General features: G+C 46.0%; 1 protein-coding gene across 2 annotated transcripts in view; it reads left to right on the forward strand.

The window, feature by feature from the left end:
• Positions 1–1,183: 1,183 nt before the first annotated feature.
• cep57l1 (centrosomal protein 57, like 1) overlaps positions 1,184–21,338 on the forward strand; it is a 95,132-nt gene continuing 74,977 nt past the window's right edge. The window contains exons 1-3 of one of the 2 annotated variants that reach the window (XM_068027195.1): positions 1,184–1,346; positions 1,953–2,201; positions 14,509–14,681. In XM_068027195.1, the coding sequence (XP_067883296.1) occupies positions 2,036–2,201; positions 14,509–14,681 (339 nt within the window). In that variant the 5' untranslated portion in view covers positions 1,184–1,346; positions 1,953–2,035. The remainder of the gene's footprint in view (positions 1,347–1,952; positions 2,202–14,508; positions 14,682–21,338) is intronic. The other variant, XM_068027190.1, reaches the window with a different exon arrangement.

Genomic DNA, 21,338 nt, shown 5'->3' on the forward strand with positions numbered 1-21,338 from the left:
ATCCAGAGAATGTGAACTGAACTCCCATGGCAGTTTGAGAATTGAAGTCAGTTTATTTTTAAAAATCTGGAAATAAAACTCTGGTGCTAGTAAAATCTGTTGGATTTCTTGTAAAAAAAAACCAAATGGTTCACTAATGTCCTTTAGAGAAATAAACCTGCCATCGTTACCCGGGCTGGCCTATTTGTGATTTCAGCCCCATACCAATGTATATGACCCTGAAGTGACCTAGCAAGCCACTGTTCTACAACTGAAGCAGTTCATCACCACCCTCTAAAGAGCTAATTAGGGTTGGGCATCAACATTATGGGACTGAAAATCCTTGAGTTACACTGGGCTCATGCCTGCTGGTGCCTTCAGTGCTGACCTTACCAGAGTATGCAGGATTTCAGCTGCGGGCGTACAGTACAATTGGGGTATAGAAGACAGAGCTAGCAGGCATTCTGTGGAAGACACCATCCTGCCTGTCCTGCCACCATTTCTGATGTAAGGCTGCAAGGGAGAAGATGAAATAACCACCTGTCCCTGCTCCCCACAGGAAATCCCCAGTCCAATATCGAACCGCAGAACCCCAATTTCCACTACATTAAGTCTCCATCTGTCCTGAATGTTCCTCGAATCCACTGAAAATTTTCTGGATTTTGGGGCTGTTACCTGCAAAGGAATAACTTTGTATTAGATTGTGACTTGTTTTTCCACTGCAGGAGTTAGATAGTTGACTTTCTAATGCAAATGTATAATGGTATTCCATCACTGTTAGATCATTTATTTCTTGTTTGTTTAATAAAATTGCTTAATATTTGCATGAGGACCACTTTTTGAGACTGAAGAGAGACCTTGTGGAGGTAGAGAATAAATTCTAGTTGTTTCAAATTAAATACCAGAGAGGGTATGCTTGTAACTGAAAGCCCACCTATATTTCAAGGGTACTGTTATAGGTATAGGGAGCTGGAACATGCCCAAGAGATTTATGTAAGATATAAGAGTAAAAATAATCCAAAGCTAGAAGTGTAGAATAGACCCTCAAAATGTGCCACCCTCATAGCTCAGGAATCAATATATCCTTTGATCTGAGGTCCCATAGATGACATATATGAGTAAAAATAATTTATGCAAAATGCAATCACAAATTACGGCTTATATCAGACAGGTAATTTTAATTACATTTATTTTATCCCTTTAGGGTGTGGAGTCTTCTTCAAAACATGTCTTTTTAGGAGATTTCTATCAGCGCACAAACTTGGAGAAAGTTTCAGTACCAGCAGCTCACGTGCAAAGACCAGCCTCTCACCACGTGTATTTCACTGACTCCAAAACCGTTGTGATGGATCCAGTTGCAAATAAAGGTATTTTATCCATTCTCCTTAGAACAGAGAAAGCAATGAGGAGATTTGATAGAGGTGTTTAAAATCATGAGGGGTTTAGATAGAGTAAATAAAGAGAAATCATTCCCAATGGCTGAAGGGTCAATAACCAGAGGGCACAGATTTAAGATGATTGACAAAGAAAACAGAGACGACACAAGGAAAAACTCTGTACTGCCTGATGAAACAGATTCAACAGTAGCTTTCAAAATTGGATAAATATTTGAAAGAGAAAAAAAAGCAGAGGAATAGGACTAACTGGATTGCTTTTTGAAAGAGCCAGCACAGACTTGGTGGGCTGAATGGCCTACTCCTGCTCCTATTTTTCTATGTTTCTATCTCCTATCCAGCACACTACCAACCTCTCATGTTGCTCAGTACTCCGCACCCCCATCACACACCCAGCAGCACTTCCTGGCACTTAGGACTCACAGCTAACATCCAGATACTCCACCTCACCCTCACGCACCTACCAAGGCTGCCAGCCTCACACCCACCTCTTGCTGTCTTCAGCTATTCAGCTATGGCAGGCATATCACCCAAACACAGTACTACACAATCACTGATATTCTTCCCTCTTTCTTGCAGGCCAAAGTGGAACACAATAGAAGGGAACAGAGCAGTCCAACAGTGGACAAGGACACCTGCATCTCCTGAGCCCTGCAGAGGAAATGGCTTTCAGCATCATGGGGCTGGCTGCAATGGAGGAAAAGAGGGAGAAACAGCACAGCACTGATGAAGAGGTCCCATCACCTGACCTGGCCCTCTCAGCCACCAGTTCAGATACTGGTACTACATGTACCTTGGAAGCAAATATAGAGTTGGGATCAGCACCTGGTGAGTCACCGGGTATGAGTGAGCTGCAGCCAGGTCAGAAAAAAAAGATTCATTTGCCAACCCATTGGAGGAGAGGTTGCAGATGAGTTCTGCTACAGAGGACTCAGATGAGGACCTTGATGGAGTGGCATACAGGAGAGCTCTAATGGGCATACACATGGAGATACTGGGTGCATTGACTCGCTAACCAGTCCGCAGGCAGCCTCCTGTCACTGTCAAGGAGCATGGAGGAGTCCAGATCTAAGTTGGCAGTGCGCATTGTGCAGAGCTTGCCCTCTCTGCAGCCTCTGCTCTATCTCCCTATCTTCCTGCACACCCAGAGGCACAAGCCACAGCAGCCCCTATACCCGCTGCAGCCTTTATGTAGACAGGTCACCTACTCCTCTGCCATCCCTATGAGGATGTAGCAATGCTCCATAACAAATCCAGAAACTCACCCCTACCTCCAAAAATACTCCAGAGTACTTCCATACACTTTGCAAGAGAAAAGGTTCTTAAAAATTACCTGACCTGCAGTTTGGGTGCCTGGGCCGCATTAGTGCAGGGTCCATCTTGCAGCTTAACACTTGTTAGCAGAGTAATGTATAAAATCATTGCCTGGGATTTGCGTGGTCCAAATTAGGCATCCTATTGCCATATCAGCCAGTTAGGCTGTGATAGCACTCCTTCACAGCCTTTAAGTGCATGCCAGGCATGTCAGCATGTGTGCCCTTCTCAAGAAGACGCACCCCACGCATCGCGCTGTAAGTGGCCGGTGGCATAACACGCCTCAGTAAAACAGCTGTCTCTGCTTGCAGCGCTTTGGAGATGAATTTCTCCCCCAATTTATTTTGTCCTCTTATTCCCTGCATTATTTCCTTTGTTGCCCTTCTACCTAGTGTTCCTATATGTTTTAGTATTTTATTTATTTGTATCTGTGTATAATATTTCTAAACATGATCCAATTTTCTTCTATGTTTTTCCTCTCTAAAATTATTGTCCAGTCCATTCCTGAGCTCACCCCTCAAAATAGGCTGTATACACTTGAATGGGTCTATTGTACTTATTTTCATCATAAACCTAGGTTTAGTCTCCATCATTTTATGTTCTCTGACAAGGGTATTTGAGGGCTCTGACCTACTTTCACATCTCTTCGCTGTTTTGCACCATTCGGTCCAATAGCACTCCAGCTTCCATGTAACAATCCAATATTATGCCCATGTTTTGACTGCACCCTTTATATATATATATACCAATCTATCCTTGGTAAATCAAAGTCACACATAATTGCTACATCTGTTCCTGTACATACTTCCTTTCTTTGACCAGAAAGTTCTTTGTCCATTTCCCTCCTTTGACTTGTTGGTGCAAAGGAGATGCCCATAATTACTATCCCTTCCCTCATGTCTCTCCACAGGGTGTCTTCCCTATCTACACCTATCTCACATTAAAGTCGACATCCTTTCCTTGTTTGTATTTTTATATTTTTTCCTTTTTCTTTCATGGGATGTGGATGTCACTGCCAAAATCAGCATTTGTTGCCCATGCCTAATTGCCCTTGACAATTGAGTGGCTTCACATTAGTGAACCAGATGGGTTTTTACAAGAATTGATGATAGTTTCATGCCACTAGCTTTCACTTTCAGATTTTTATTCATTAATTGAATTGAAATTCCACCAGCTGCGGTGGGATTTGAACTATGCCAGTATTGAACCATGTCTCTGTGGTGCCCATAATACCAGTTTTTCTCCAGAAAAATCCTGGAGGTCTCCTATTTTATTGTTAAGGTTCTTAGCATTCATTTATAGAACTTTAAACTATCCATTCCCTTACTTCCTGGGTTGACGTGTGTATTCATTTTGTTATTATTTCCTCATGTGGTTATATCAAAGAACAAAGGACAAAGAACAGTACAGCACAGCAACAGGCCATTCGGCCCTCCAAGCCTACGCCGATCTTGATGCCTGTCTAAACTAAAACCTTCTGCACTTCCGGGGACTGTATCCCTCTATTCCCATCCTATTCATGTATTTGTCAAGATGCCTCTTAAACGTTGCTATCATACCTGCTACCACCACCTCCCCGAGCAGCAAGTTCCAGGCACTCACCACCCTCTGTGTAAAGAACTTGCCTCGCACATCCCCTCTAAACTTTGCTCCTCGCACCTTAAACCTATGTCCCCTAGTAACTGACTCTTCCACCCTGGGAAAAAGCTTCTGACGATCCACTCTGTCCATGCCACTCATAACTTTGTAAACCTCTATCATGTTGCCCCTCTACCTCCGTCGTTCCAGTGAAAACAATCCGCGTTTATCCAACCTCTCCTCATAGCTAATGCCCTCCAGACCAGGCAACATCCTGGTAAACCTCTTCTGTACCTCTCCAAAGCCTCCACGTCCTTCTGGTAGTGTGGCGACCAGAATTGCACGCAATATTCTAAATGTGGCCTAACTAAGGTTCTGTACAGCTGCAGCACGACTTGCCAATTTTTATACTCTATGCCCCGACCGATGAAGACAAGCATGCTGTATGCCTTCTTGACCACCTTATCCACCTGCGTTGCCACTTTCAGTGACCTGTGGACCTGTACGTCCAGATCTCACTGCCTGTCAATACTCATAAGGGTTCTGCCATTTACTGTATACTTCCCACCTGTATTAGATCTTCCAAAATGCATTACCTCACATTTGTCCAGATTAAACTCCACCAGGGTGGAAGAGTCAGTTACTAGGGGACATAGGTTTAAGGTGCGAGGGGCAAAGTTTAGAGGGGATGTGCGAGGCAAGTTTTTTACACAGAGGGTTGTGAGTGCCTGGAACTTGCTGCCAGGGGAGGTGGTGGAAGCAGATACGATAGCGTCGTTTAAGAGACATCCTAACAAATATATGAATAGGAAGGGAATAGAGGGATATGGGCCCCGGAAGTGCAGAAGGTGTTAGTTTAGGCAAGCATCAAGATCGGCGCAGGCTTGGAGGGCCGAATGGCCAGTTCCTGTGCTGTACTGTTCTTTTTTCTACCATTTCTCCACCCAAGTCTCCAACCGATCTATATCCTGCTGTATCCTCTGACAATCCTCATCACTATCCGCAACTCCACCAACCTTTGTGTCGTCCGCAAACTTACTAATCAGACGAGCTACATTTTCCTCCAAATCATTTATATATAAGACAAACAGCAAAGGTCCCAGCACTGATCCCTGCGGGGAACACCACTAGTCACATCCCTCCATTCAGAAAAGCACCCTTCCACTGCTACCCTCTATGACTGAGCCAGTTCTGTATCCATCTTGCCAGCTCACCTCTGATCCCGTGTGACTTCACCTTTTGTACCAGTCTGCCATGAGGGACCTTGTCAAAGGCTTTACTGAAGTCCATATAGATAACATCCACTGCCCTTCCTTCATCAATCATCTTTGTCACTTCCTCAAAAAACTCAATCAAATTAGTGAGACACGACCTCCCCTTCACAAAACCATGCTGCCTCTTGCTAATAGGTTTGTATGTTTCCAAATGGGAGTAAATCCTGTCCCAAACAATCCTCTCTAATAATTTCCCTACCACTGACGTAAGGCTCACCGGCCTATAATTTCCTGGATTATCCTTGCTACCCTTCTTAAACAAAGGAACAACATTGGCTATTCTCCAGTCCTCTGGGACCTCACCTGTCGCCAATGAGGATGCAAAGATTTCTGTCAAGGCCCCAGCAATTTCTTCCCTTGCCTCCTTCAGTATTCTGGGGTAGATCCCATCGGGCCCTGGAGACTTATCTACCTTAATGCTTTGCAAGACGCCCAACACCTCCTCCTTTTTGATAACAACATGACCCAGACTATCTACACTCCCTTCCCTAGACTCATCATCCACCAAGTCCTTCTCTTTGGTGAATACTGATGCAAAGTACTCATTTATTACCTCGCCCATTTCCTCTGGCTCCACACATAGATTCCCTCCTCTGTCCTTGAGTGGGCCAACCCTTTCCCTAGTTACCTTCTTGCTCTTTATATATGTATAAAAAGCCTTGGGATTCTCCTTAATCCTGTTTGCCAATGACTTTTCATGACCCCTTTTAGCCCTCCTGACTCCTTGCTCAAGTGCCTTCCTACTTTCTTTGTATTGCTCAAGGGCTTCGACTGTTCCCAGACTTCTAGCCCTTACGAATCCTTCCTTTTTCTTTTTGACTAGGATATCCTTTCCTTCATACACTTTTTTGCTGTATTCGTGCTTCATACCATAACATCCAGCTTCTGTGTCTTTTCTATCTCACTGATATTCATATTTCAGGTCTGTTCACTACTCCTCCTGCCTTAATGCTACAAATCCTCCCACACTGCCTTATTTATCCTCTCTTTCAAGAACACCAGTACTAGTTTGATTCAGGTGAAGTCTGTATGGTTTCCCTATTCTCAAGAACCTGTCCTACTATCCGAGGGATCTGAAACCTTCCCTTCAATTTTTCTAGCTATACATTGACCTGTCTGATCTGCATCTCTTTAACATGTCCAATACCTGGCACCGGGGGTAATCTTGTAATTACTGACTTTGAAGTATTGCACTTTCGGCTTGAACCCAACTGCTCAAACTCCTCAGTCCTACTCTTTCCAATTGTTCCGACATGAGCCATGGCTTCTGGCCGCTTTCCCTCCTTTCTCCTAAGAATTTTTTGCCTGTTTTGTTATGTACCTTACACTAATTACCTGGGAGGCAACACACCATTTGGGACTCCTGATCATGGTTGAAAAACAGGCCATCTATGCTCCTAACTATAAATTCCCCAGAACTACCACTCACTTTACGCCCAGTTTCTTTATGGTTATCCCCTTACCTCACAATCCATGGTGTTCTTTTCATTATCCTCCTCGGTGCATGTGTCCTTGTTTTCACCATCGATGTTGAGAACTGTGTACCTATCAGACTAGTTCACACAAATAGGATTTCCCTGTATTGTTTTTTTCTATCTTCTCTTCCTGCTCCTCCTACTGTGGGTTTTCCTTTCTTCTGTTTCACTGAGAAAGACAAATCAGAATATTTTCTTGATGGTGAGACATTAGGAGTGGTGGAAGACTGATTTAGTGTCCATATGCATAAATCACTAAAAGCTAGTGTACAGGCACACAACATAAAAAAGAGGCTGATGAAATGTTGGCCTTTATCTTAAAGGGGTTGGAATTCAAAAGTGAGGAAGTGATGCTTCAGTTGTACAGTCTTGCTCAATTTCATCAAGAGTACTGCATTCAGTTTTGGTCTCTGAGGACATGAAATTCAGCTCATGAAAATCTAAAAATGTCAGCTAGAGGGCTTCCGGTGTGGCGCAGGCGTGCCGTATGTGTGCTGGAAGCCTGCAGAGTGGGCGAATTGTGACATCAAACAATGTCTAATGCTGATTTGGTGCATGACTTGGCGTTTTGGACTTTGCAAATCCTGTTAATGCCCTCTCTTAATCACTCCCAGATGAACATGTATTTAGCTGCATGATTCTGTAAGATTCTGTAGATCCTAAGGTTCTGTAAGGAAGAATGTGCAGGGCTATGGGGAAAAGGTGGGGACTGGCACTAGGTAAATTACTCTTTTGGAGAGCCAGCACAGACATGACAGCTGAATGGCATCCTTCTGTGCTGCAACCATTCTGTGATTCTGTAAGGAACAACCCCCCAGATTTATTTTAAGGGATCACCATGGGACTTCAAGGTGCTTTTGACTTTATTTTGCTGGTGCACAGTTCCTGGAAGTATTGTGTTGAGTGTTATTGGAGAGGTTTGGAAAACTTTTTGGATTTACAGGGGAGTGGTGCTGGCCTTTGACAAGGAGGTCAGAGTTGGAAGGCCTGTCAGGAAAAAGCCTGTTTTCAGTAATGGGGGCTATAGTTGAGGTTCCTCTTAGGCTGCAGCATGACTTGTATATGGAGCACAGGGTGCAGAGAGGGGAAGCTGTGCACAGAGGCAGGAGGAGAGCTCTCATTAGAAGGCCCTGTCTCCCAAGGGTTTTTAGGGAACACTCCTCAGCCAGGAGCAGTGTCTGAGACATCTATGTTTCAGCAAGGAGGCAGTGACTGAACTGTGCCACCTCCTACAACCAGACCTACAGCTATGCAGCAAGGCAAGCACAGAGCTGCCAGAGGTTGTCAAGATAACCATGGCCCTAATTTTCTCATCAGTGGATCCTTCCAGACAGGAGCAAATGACATTTGCAACATTTCACAGTCTGCCGTGCATCACTGCCTCTGGAGGTGACAGAGGCCCTCTGTGGCAGGAGAAGGGCTTTCATCATCTTCTGTCTTACCAGAGAGAAACAGGAGGAGTGAGCATGTGGCTTTGGCAGACTAATGAGGTTTCCATTGGTGCAGGGTGCTATCGACTGTACACACATGGTGTGCGGCCATGCCCAGAAGATCCTGTTGATGAATGCTTGCTCTCCTGGCAGCAGTCATAATGAATTCATCCCGTGCCAATCAGCTGCAGTCACCGTCCTTGGTCCACCATGAAGAATCAGATGCTGGCTGCTAAGGGATACCCGCTATATATGTGGCTCATGACTCCCCTCCACCACCCGACCGTGCTTGGACAGTGCGCCTATAATGAAAGCCATGCCCCCACCAGGAATATGGTGGAGCAAATCTTCAGTGTCCTGAAAGAGTTCCGCTGCCTGGACTGCTCAGGTGGAGCTTTCCAACACTCACCCGACTGTGTCTTCAAGTTCATCGTAGTCTGCTGCGTCCTCCATAACTTTATTATCATGAGACTGCAGCCGTTGCCACCAGGCCTCAGAGGGCACTTCGGGGTGATGAGAAGGAGGAGGAGGAAGAGGAGGAGTAGGGAGGAGGCATCCAGGACCCCTTTGCTTCAAATGGGCTGGCTGTGAGCAGATACTCAGACTCTGGTTTCCCTGAGATATCATCCTACCATCACTATTGCTCCACAATTCCTCACCTTTCAATCCATCTTTTACATACAATCACAGTGTGACCTAGGCCAAAATTCTAAAATAACAGCCACCGACAAAAAGATTAAGCAACAACTTTACCCAACAACCCTTCTGATAACACATAGAAAATAGAGCTATTCACACTTGTGCATTCCTTTAGTGCCTGTCTTTGCCTGTCCTAATGCTCTGATGCAGTGCTACGCCAGTGGCTGCAGCATGGCTGCTGACTCTGTCGGGGAGACTGCAGATGGCAGTGCAGAACGTCTCGAGCAGCTCTGGGCCTTGACAGCCCAGCTTCGGACTGCACTACCTTTGCATGGGCGGCAGCAGTGTGGGTTGGCTGGCTGAGAGACAACAACAAGGGCACTAGTGAAGTGGCAGTGGTGGGAGCACAAATGCTGTCATCCTGAGAGAGGACAACATGTTCGAGTACGGCAGGGGCACTGCCGCTCCCTTGGGGTGGTGTCTCAACAACCCGAGAAATCTTATAGAATCATCGAATGGTTACAGCACAGAAGGAGGCCATTCAGCCCATGTGTCATGCCAGCTCCTTGCATGAGCAACTCACCTAGTCCCACTCCCCTGCCTTTTCCTCGTAGCCCTGCAAATTTTTTCTCTTCAGATAATTAACCAATTCCCTTTTAAAAGCCAGAATTGAATTTGCCTCCACCACACGCTCAGACAGTGCATTCCAGATTTTGAACACTCGTTGCATAAAAAAAGTTTTTCCTCTTGTCACTGTTACTTCTCTTGCCAGTCACCTTAAATCAGTATCCTCTGGTTCTGGATCCTTCCGCCAATGGGAACAGTTTCTCCCTATCTACTCTGTCCAGAACCCTCATGATTTTGAACACCTCTATCAAAATCTCCTCTTTACCTTCTCTTCTCCAAGGCAACAGCCCCAGCTTCTCTAACCTATCCATGTAACTGAAGTTCCTTTACCCTGGAACCATTCTCATCATCTTTCCTGCACCCTTTCTAATGCCTTCACATCTTTCCAAAAGTGTGGTGCCCAGAACTCGAACCAATATTCCAGTTGAAACCAAACCAATGTTTTATACAGGTTTATCATAACTTTGTTACTTTTGTACACTATGCCCCTATTTATAATAATGCTTTATTAACTGCTTTCTCAATCTGCCTTACCACCTTCAAAGAATTGTGCACATATACTCCCATGTCCCTCTGCTCCTGCACCCCTTTAGAATTGTATCCTTTATTTTATATTGCCTCACCTCATTCTTCCTACTAAAATGAATCAACATAATCTGTTGGGAGGACAGATTGCTGGACTGCTCTGAGAACCTGCATGTCCATTTGGGCACTGGTACCCACAGCCATGATTGCAGCAGTCAGTTTGCAGGCAGGCGCCAAGCTGGGTTTGCATCTTAATCTGAGCTTCCACTGCAGCACTGAGTGGGTGGCTTCTGCCTGTGCTACAATGGAAGCTAAGACTTCTGCTACCAGATGCTGCCTTATGGCTGGGTCCACAAGTGTCGACAGGGTCTTGGCCACCACTTCCACGCTGCAAAGGATGGGCTCCAAACTCTGTATGAAGCCCTGTTTCAAGTTGGAGCTGGACTCTTCCATGCTCCCTGAGAGTATTTTTTTATTTGTTCGTGGGATGTGGGTGTTGCTGGCTAGGCCAGCTTTTATTGCCCATCCCTAATTGTTCTTGAGAGGATGGTGGTGAACTGCCTTCTTGAACTGCTGCAGTCCTTGTGAGGAGGCTGTGTGGTAGGCCTGTAAATGCACCAAGCATCTCTGTGTGTATGCCCATCAGCCTGTATGACGCTCCATTGAAGTCCTCATCTGAGTCCACTGCAGCATAATTCTTCTACAACCTCACCCTACACTAAGCTGGCAGACGCAGTATCCTCCCCCACCCCGGCTTGGTTGCAGCCTGTTCATGCCCAGTGACTCACCACATGCTGATCCTGACTCTATCATACCCCCTAAGGCATGTGCTGTGGCAGTATCTAAGTGGGTGGCTGCAAGTGTCAGATCAAGTGATGGGGCCTCTTCTTAAGTGTTGTGGTATTGCTCTTGTCCTTATGGTGAGGCTGCACTGACTAGCCAGGCAGCATATCTTGGGCATCTGAAAACACAAGTGTGATGGAGACAATTGGGGTGAGGGAAGCTTGGGCGGGGGAATGTGGAAGAGATCCAGGGTCACACTATCAGTTTTGCACTTCATGGCAGGTAGCAAGATGAAGCTGAAGTGGAATTTCATAAGGGCCATAAGGGTCACATACTGTGACCCTGAATGTTCTTGGTGACGCCAAATGCAATGGCCTCAGTTACAGCTGTCCCCATGATATGGAGCACCGTCTCCTCCAAAGGTCTCAGGAGATGCAGGTGGGCCTGTCCCCCACCGGTTTTCTGCTGCACCCTATGGTTATGCAAGAGAGAGGGAAGAATTTTATTGAGTGCGTTGCAACGTGTTTGGTTGATATGCCTGCCATAGCTGAATAGCTGGAGGTATGTGGAAGCAGCAAGAGATAGTTGTGAGGCTGGCAGCATTGGCAAGTGTGTGAATGTGAAGTGGAACATCTAAATGTTAGGAGGAATATCCTGATTGCTGATAGGCGTGTGATGGGACTGTGGTGCTTTGAGAGGGTGGAGTTGCAATGGGTAGGTAATGCCATTTGAAGATACACTTACTGACCCTGACCACCAATGTGAGATCATTAAACTTCTTCCAGCACTGCAGCTAGGTAATTGGGTCCAGACTCTGGGAATTGAACTCCCTGGTTTCTATTCCTTTCACAGGGTGCCGTGAGGGCCTCCTGGCCCTCTGTGGAAACATGACCTCTCTCCTCCTTTTGTCCTCCGTCATTAAGGCCTCCAGTGCCACATCTGAAAACCTAGGAGGCCTCACTCTGGTTTGTTGCTCCATTTGCAGTCCTCTTCCTTCCACTAAAGCCTTCCTGAGACTGCTTCAGCAGCTCCTGTAGCCTGAGTGCAGTTCCCCTTTAAGAATGGCAGGCTGCCTATCAGAAGTGCAGGCTAGCTGTATGTTGTGCCAGTCATGCATGCACCTGGGTCCCCTACTGAGCGTGCAGCCAGTCAACAGCACATTTTGCACTGGGCTGCAACCAATGATGTTGAACAGCAGGCAGCATGAAGTTTGTATGTTATCTGCTTCAGCGGGACTGGGTGTGGGGTAATTGCGTATCACAATCCCCACGCCTGATATCAGGCCTAATCGAATATTTCCCCTTGAAATTTAGGAAAGATATATTGGGTTTGAAAGGGGTACAGCGGAGATTCACTGGAATGTTACCAGGGCTGAAAGTGTTAAATTATGAGGACAGGTTGCATAAACATTTCTTGTATTTCATTGAGTTTTGAATATTGAGGCTAGATTTAATCCAGGTGTTTAAAATGATAAAGGGATTTGATAGGGTAAATATAGAAAAACAGTTTGCTTTTGTATGGTAATGCAGAACTAGAGGACGTAATTTTAAAATTAGAATTAGACCATTTAGGAGTGAAATCAGGAAATACCTTTTCAGACAAAGGGTAGTGGAAATCTGGAATTCACTCTCCTAAAATGTTGCGGATGCTTGGATGATTTAATTTTCAAGACTGGGATTGATAGATTTTTGTGGCTGAGGATCTAGAATAAAGGCGGGCAAATTGAGTTTAGGTATTTATCAGCAATGAACAGGCTCGAGGGCTGCATGGCCAACTCCAGTTCCTAGGTTCACTCGGTCTCCCTTTATTAGGATGTGTCTTTCAATAGTCTTTCCTTCCCAAAAATGTTGTGGAGTGTGGCAGCTGGTCCCAGAGATCAGTCAGCATCCCTCGGCTTAAACAATACAAACTCTCTTGCACTTTGTGTGTTTATGTATTCCGCAAATCCAGAATATCCACATCATAAATGGCACACACATCACGAGCCTAGCTCCTGATCCTACCCTTTAATGCTACTTTAGGCTTAATTAGACCTTATTTTAAGATAATACCCTTTTCAGATCATACTTATTTGCTAATCTCTGCTCAGTTAAAACCTATGCTGCCATGCCTTACTCAGTTGGTCTGTCACAGCTAAAGACGACTATTTTTTGGTTCTCTAATCATTAAAGATTTACTTTTATAAAAGTATATAACTTTGTCTGAAAGCATAGCTTTGAAACATTAATGGTCCATAACTATAAAAAGGGTTCAATCACCATGTTAGGAATTTGTTTTACTTAAAAAGTATATTATTGGTTATATTGTCCTTGCTGACATGAAAAGAATGTCACGTTTTTTGAAAAAAGACATTACACATCTCAGGCTTTTTGCTTTGTCAAAGAATACCTTTGATTCGAAGCAAAAATAGTTATCAACTGTGGTTAAAGTAAATAGAAAGACTTAGCCTGGGGGTCATGGTGGGAGGGGTGAGTGGTAAAGGAGCAGCTGATCCTGTTTTATCAGTCCTGTCCGAAGATTAAACATTTGAAGCGTTATGTAACGTTCCTTTGACACAAACACAAAACAAACTATTGGATGAAATCTAGTTAAGCATTGTAGTTTATGTAGCTGACATGTGCAATTTTTTTTTATTCATTCATGAGATGTGGGCATTGCTGGCTAGGCCAGCATTTATTGCCCATCCCTAATTCCCTTGAGAAGGTGATGGTGAGCTGCCTTCTCGAACCGCTGCAGTCCATGTGAGGTAGGGACACCCACAGTGCTGTTAGGAACAGAGTTCCAGAATTTTGACCCAGTGACAGTGCAGGAACGGCGATATAGTTCCAAGTCAGGATGGTGTGTGACTTGGAGGGGAACTTGCAGGTAGTGGTGCACCCATGCATTTGCTGCCTTTGTCCTTCCAGTTGGTCGAGGTCACAAACTGAATCCCCCACTATCAACATCCTAGGGGTTACCATTAACCAGAAACTGAACTGGAGTAGCCATATAAATACCATGGCTACAAGAGCAGATCAGAGGCTAGGAATCCTGTGGCGAGTAATTCACCTCCTGTGTCCCCAAACCCTGTCCACTATCTACAAGGCACAAGTCAGGAGTGTGATGGAATACTCTCCACTTGCCTGAATGGGTGCAGCTCCAACAACACTCAAGATGCTCAACCCCATACAGGACAAAGCAGCCCGCTTGATTGGCACCCCATCCACAAACATTCACTCCCTCCACCACCGACGCACAGTGACAGCAGTGTGTACCATCTACAAGATGCACTGCAGCAATGCACCAAGGCTCCTTAAACAGCACCTTCCAAATCTGTGACTTTAGTTTCAAACATTAAACTATGTAGAATGGTAACAATTTTAATACAACCCAGGCAGACAGCCTGCTGTAGGCAACAGAGCTATTTAAAAATAAATAACAAATGTGATAAAATGGTAGCATTGGGAGAGAGAGATTTTTGAGTAAGTGTCTATCATTTGCTAATATCCAGCAGCTCCAACAACTTGGAAAAATCTTCAGGAGAAGATTCAACAACTGTTGGTGGAGAGAAAACAAGCTGAGCAGCACATGAAACATTTGTGCAATGAATGTGTTCAACACACAACATTTTCAGACCAAGAAAACAGTAAGATGTTGCCAGCATCAATAATGAAGCTACTAATGGTGAGTACGTCTGAATCTATATTACTGAATATATTTTATTCTTTAATTAAGTAATTAAAATGGAACAGCAGTAAGCTTGCATTTTGAAGTGAAGTAAAATATGACTATCTAATGATCTGATTTATAAGGGGGAACTTTAAATATCCTTACCCTGCAGGAACAGGGTGGTAGGGGAATTAAAGTTATATTCCAGACTTACTGCCCCAATCCTGCTCATTTCCCATCTGCTACCATAACTGTGCAGTTTTTTATTAGGCATCTGAAGTGCCTGTCAGAAGCAGGCAGGCGACTCATGAATATATACAGATTGGGGTTGTATGAGATCATTATAACCCTGATGCAGTTTTAACATGAAGAACAGAAATCTCACAAGCATTACATCCACTGAGTAAAATGTAGCAGCAATGGTCTCTAAGGTCCATTTCTTAAAAGATCATTCACCTGCAAATGCTCAGATTATTGAGTTTTTTGGATTTTGAGTTTACCTTGGAGATTTTTTTTATTCAGCTTACACAGCTTCAATTAACACACAACTTATGATAGGGGCCATTCTTGTTATTTTAACCTGGTTGCATGAAGAGGAGGAGGAGATGCAACAGCAGGAGCAGCCCCAGTAGGCTGCCTGGCCACAAGGAGCAGCAGTTGACCTTTTAGAAGACAACAGGTGAAAGGGGCTGCTCAAAAAAGACTTTAACTGGCCCATTGGATCTACAATGACTTTCCTGGGTCTGTCTGAGGAGCAGTGTATGAGGAGGCTGCACTTCTTGAGGCAAACTATCGCAGACCTCAGACCTCTGCAGCTTTTCGGCAACAAGACCTTGTGCCTGCTGGATTGGATGGCTATACTTTGCCGGTGGCAATTCGTGTAACCATAGTCTTTAACTTCTAGGTGCTGCCAAGGACATTTCTTGCAACTCTCAGTCTGCTGTTCATAACTACATCCAGCAGGTCATCAATGCCCTCATTGTAAGGGCCAACAACTATGTATCCTTCCTAATAGACAGCAGCAGTCAGAATGAAAGGACTCTGGGCAACAAATGCTGGCCTTTCCAGTGATGCCCACATCCCATCAAAGAAAAAAAGAAATTGCTGCAGTGGCTAGCTTCCCTAATGTTCAATGAGTCATTGACTGCACACGTGTAGCCATCATGACATTATTGTGCCTTTCTTCAATTTTTTAAAAATGTTATTTTATTTATTTATTTATTTAGAGATACAGCACTGAAACAGGCCCTTCGGCCCACCAAGTCTGTGCCGACCAACAACCACCCATTTATACGAATCCTACATTGACCCCATATCCCCTACCACATCCCCACCATTCTCCTACCACCTACCCACACTAGGGGCAACTTACAATGGCCAATTTACCTATCAACCTGCAAGGATTTGGCTATGGGAGGAAACCGGAGCACCCGGCGGAAACCCACGCGGTCACAGGGAGAACTTGCAAACTCCGCACAGGCAGTACCCAGAACTGAACCCGGGTCGCTGGAGCTGTGAGGCTGCAGTGCTAACCACTGCACCACTGTGCCGCTACGACTCCTGTGAGGTGCACCCCCAGTGGCTTCAGTATGGCTGGTAGAAGATTGTCATCGCTCAAGTGAAGACCTTTGAGATGCTCGTGGTGAGTGCCCTCTCGGATCCTGGGCTGCTGCCGGCACCTTCTGGCATCATGACAAGCATTAGTTGATGGGGTGGAGAGGGAGCTTATGTGCTGACATCCTGAGAGCGGTGAACGCATGTCATTCCTGTTGCCACTCCCATGGTGCTGTGCCTCATCACTCCCACTGTGTAGCTGCAGAGCAGGCATGAAGAATTCAGTGATGCCTTTAAAGCCCCATCTATGTGTTTCCCCCAATCTTTACAAGGTGGAGCAAAGGTTAGGTGCCAGAGTCTGAATGGTAGCAGTTTCACTTTCCAATAAAGCTGCGATGGCTGGTGACACAGACTCCTAGTGTGGGGAGGCCAGATTGCAGTGTCCATGGAGGTTACCTCCCACTCCATGGAAGATTGGTGAGTGCTGATGCTCTGTGACAGGACGCCACAAAAGCTAGAAGTGGACTCCTCCAAACTTTAAGACTTTGTATGGCAAAACCTTGACAGGTTTTCCAATACATTATACAATTGCATGCGTGCTGAAAGCAATTTCGTTTTGAAGACGGGACACTTGAATTCTGTATCTCTGTTCTCCTCAGCAGAGGTTGGAGTTGACCTTGCACTCATGTGTTCAGGGCGGCCCTTTCCACATCCCTGCTCCTGCTCACATGCTGCGTGTTTCACCGTGTAGACTCTTCTAACTAACTCTCTAACTGGAACTGTCCTCTGAATTCTTCTCACCAAGGTCTAGATGCTGAGAAGGACCTAAAGGAGAAAGAGAAAAGAATTATAATGGCACAGACAAGCTACACAGTAGCAGAAGCGACTTCGCTAAGCAGCATGATGCTGCCAAGCTGGCTGAATGTGCAATTGCTTGAAATTAATGAAAGGTTGCAAGTAATAATCAAGAGACCCTGTTTAGCTAAGCTGAAACTTTGTGCTCTCACTGAGCCATTAATCTCCAGGGCTGTCTGTTCTATCTTGTTTGGATATTGGCTGGCCCTTTCCTAGTCTAGTTCCTCTTCCTATTTTTTCCCTGCAAGAGGAAGAGAGTTACTGAATAACTATTGAAAAGCAATTGCACGTGTGGAGTTTCTCCATGTAATGCATATGCTGAGAGTAAGATGAAAGAAGTTGCAATCAGGATAGAAAGGTGTTCAATGGAAAGAAAGTGGCTTTTTTTTTTTATTCATTCATGGGATGTGGGCGACGCTGGCCAGGCCAGCATTTATTGCCCATCCCTAATTGCCCTTGAGAAGGTGGTGGTGAGCTACCATCTTAAACCGCTGCAGTCCATTTGGGGTAGGTATACCCACAGTGCTGTTAGGAAGGGAGTTCCGGGATTTTGACCCAGCGACAGTGAAGGAACGGCGATATAGTGCCAAGTCAGGATGGTGTGTGACTTGGAGGGGAACTTGCAGGTGGTGGTGTTCCCATGTATTTGCTGCCCTTGTCCTTCTAGTTGGTAGGGGTCGCGGGTTTGGAAGGTGCTGCCTAAGGAGCCTTGGTGCATTACTGCAGTGCATCTTGTAGATGGTACACACTGCTGCCACTGTGCGTCGGTGATGCAGGGAGTGAATGTTTGTAGATGGGTTGCCAATCAAGAGGGCTGCTTTGTCCTGGATGGTGTCGAGCTTCTTGAGTGTTGTTGGAGCTGCACCCATCCAGGCAAGTGGAGAGTATTCCATCACACTCCTGACTTGTGCCTTGTAGATGGTGGACAGGCTTTGGGGAGTCAGGAGGTGAGTTACTCGCCTCAGGATTCCTAGCCTCTGACCTGCTCTTGTAGCCACGGTATTTATATGGCTACTCCAGTTCAGTTTCTGGTCAATGGTAGCCCCTAGGATGTTGATAGTGGGGGATTCAGGGATGGTAATGCTGTTGAATGCCAAGGTGAGATGGTTAGATTCTCTCTTGTTGGAGATGGTCATTGCCTGGCACTTGTGTGGCGCGAATGTTACTTGCCACTTATCAGCCCAAGCCTGGATATGGTCTTGCTGCATTTCTACACGGACTGCTTCAGTATCTGAGGAGTCATGAATGATGCTGAACATTGTGCAATCATCAGTGAACATCCCCACTTCTGACCTTATGATTGAAGGAAGGTCATTGATGAAGCAGCAGAAGATGGTTGGGCCCAGGACACTACCCTGAGGAACGCCTGCAGTGATGTCCTGGAGCTCAGATGATTGACCTCCAACAACCACAACCATCTTCTTTTGCGCTAGGTATGACTCCAGCCAGCGGAGGGTTTTCTCCCTGATTCCCATTGACCTCAGTTTTGCTAGGGCTCCTTGATGCCATACTCGTTCAAATGCTGCCTTGATGTCAAGGGCAGTCACTCTCACCTCACCTCTTGAGTTCAGCTCTTTTGTCCATGTTTGAACCAAGGCTGTAATGAGGTCAGGAGCTGAGTGGCCCTGGCGGAACCCAAACTGAGCGTCACTAAGCAGGTTATTGCTAAGCAAGTGCCGCTTGATGGCACTGTTGATGACACCTTCCATCACTTTACTGATGATTGAGAGTAGGCTGATAGGGCGGTAATTGGCCGGGTTGGATTTCTCCTGCTTTTTGTGTGCAGGACATAATTGGGCAATTTTCCACATTGCAGGGTAGATGCCAGTGTTGTAGCTGTACTGGAACAGCTTGGCTAGGGGCACGGCAAGTTCTGGAGCACAGGTCTTCAGTACTATTGCCGGAATATTGCCAGGGCCCATAGCTTTTGCAGTATCCAGTGCCTTCAGTCGTTTCTTGATATCACGCGGAGTGAATCGAATTGGCTGAAGTCTGGCATCTGTGATGCTGGGGACTTCAGCAGGAGACCGAGATGGATCATCAACTCGGCACTTCTGGCTGAAGATTGTTGCAAATGCTTCAGCCTTATCTTTCGCACTGATGTGCTGGGCTCCCCCATTATTGAGTATGGGGATATCTGTGGAGCCACCTCCTCCAGTTAGTTGTTTAATTGTCCACCAGGGCGGCACAGTGGCGCAGTGGTTAGCACCGCAGCCTCACAGCTCCAGGGACCCGGGTTCGATTCCGGGTACTGCCTGTGTGGAGTTTGCAAGTTCTCCCTGTGTCTGCGTGGGTTTTCTCCGGGTGCTCCGGTTTCCTCCCACAAGCCAAAAGACTTGCAGGTTGATAGGTAAATTGGCCATTATAAATTGTCACTAGTATAAGTAGGTGGTAGGGAAATATAGGGACAGGTGGGGATGTTTGCTAGAAATATGGGATTAGTGTAGGATTAGTATAAATGGGTGGTTGATGTTCGGCACAGACTCGGTGGGCCGAAGGGCCTGTTTCAGTGCTGTATCTCTAATCAATCATAATCATTCATGGCTGGATGTGACAGGACTGCAGAGCTTAGATCTGATCCGTTGGTTATGGGATCACTTAGCTTTGTCTATCACATGCTGCTTACGCAGTTTGGCACGTAGATAGTCCTGTGTTGTAGCTTCACCAGGTTGACACCTCATTTTGAGGTATGCATAGTGTTGCTCCTGGCATGCCCTCCTGCACTCTTCATTGAACCAGGGTTGGTCTCCTGGCTTGATGGTAATGGTAGAGTGATAGATATGCCGGGTCATGAGGTTACAGATTGTGGTTGAGTACAATTCTGCTGCTGCTGATGGCCCACAGCGCCTCATGGATGCCCAGTTTTGCATTGCTAGATCTGTTCGAAATCTATCCCATTTAGTATGATGATAGTGCCACACAACACGATGGACGGTATCCTCAATGTGAAGGCGGGGCTTTGTCTCCACAATGACTGTGCGGTGGTCACTCCTACCAATACAGTCATGGACAGAAGCATCTGCAGCAGGCAGATCGGTGAGGACAAGGTCAAGTATATTTTTCCCTCGTGTTGGTTCCCCCACCACCTGCCGCAGACCCAGTCTAGCAGCTATGTCCTTTAGGACTCGGCCAGCTCGGTCAGTAGTGGTGCTACTGAGCCACTCTTGATGATGGACATTGAAGTCCCCCACCCAGAGTACATTTTATGCCCTTGCCACCCTCAGTGCTTCCTCCAAGTGGTGTTCAACATGGTGGAGTACTGAGTCATCAGCTGAGGGAGGGCGGTAGGTGGTAATCAGTAGGAGGTTACCTCGCCCATGTTTGACCTGATGTCATGAGACTTCATGGGGTCCGGAGTCGATGTTGAGGACTCCCAGGGCAACTCCCTCCCTACTGTATACCACTGTGCTACCACCTCTGGTGGGTCTGTCCTGCCGGTGGGACAGGACATACCCAAGGATAGTGATTGCAGTATCTGGGACATTGTCTGTAATGTATGTTTCTGTGAGTATGACTATGTCAGGCTGTTGCTTGACTAGTCTGTGGGACAGCTCTCCCAACTTGGGCACAAGCCCCCAGATGTTAGTAAGGAGGACTTTGCAGGGTCGACAGGGCTGGGTTTGCCGTTGTCGTTTCCGGTGCCTAGGTCGATGCCGGGTGGTCCATCCGGTTTCATTCCTTTTTATTGACTTCATAGCGGTTAGGTACAACTGAATGACTTGCTAGGCCATTTCAGAGGGCATGTAAGAGTTAACCACATTGCTGTGGGTCTGGAGTCACATGTAGGCCAGACCAGGTAAGGACAGCAGATTTCTTTCGCTAAAGGATATTAGTGAACCAGATGGGTTTTTACGACAATCGACAATGGTTTCATGGCCATCATTAGACTAGCTTTTAATTCCACCTCCTGGTGTGGTGGGATTCGAACCCATGTCCCCAGAGAAATACCCTGGGTCTCTCGGTTCCTAGTCCAGTGATAATACCACTACGCCACCGCCTACCCCTCGCTCGAGTGTGGTGAGAAAGGAGTCTTCCTTGTCCTGCAATTGTTACCATGTAAGATAAGAATATTAGTGCCTGCTGTGAAGGCAAAAAGTAAGAGATGTGTTTGTGTTTGGAATGAGGAGAGGTTGTACAGTGTCTCTGTGAGATTGGTGGAGAAGGAATGTGGAGCAGGGGATAAACATGTTCAGAGTGCAGGAGAATCGGGGGATGGGGGGAGGGCTGTTGTCAGGTGTTATGTAGAGAGATAGAGAAATGAAG

Source organism: Heterodontus francisci, chromosome 3, assembly GCF_036365525.1.
Source record: "Heterodontus francisci isolate sHetFra1 chromosome 3, sHetFra1.hap1, whole genome shotgun sequence".
Classification (NCBI taxonomy): domain Eukaryota; kingdom Metazoa; phylum Chordata; class Chondrichthyes; order Heterodontiformes; family Heterodontidae; genus Heterodontus; species Heterodontus francisci.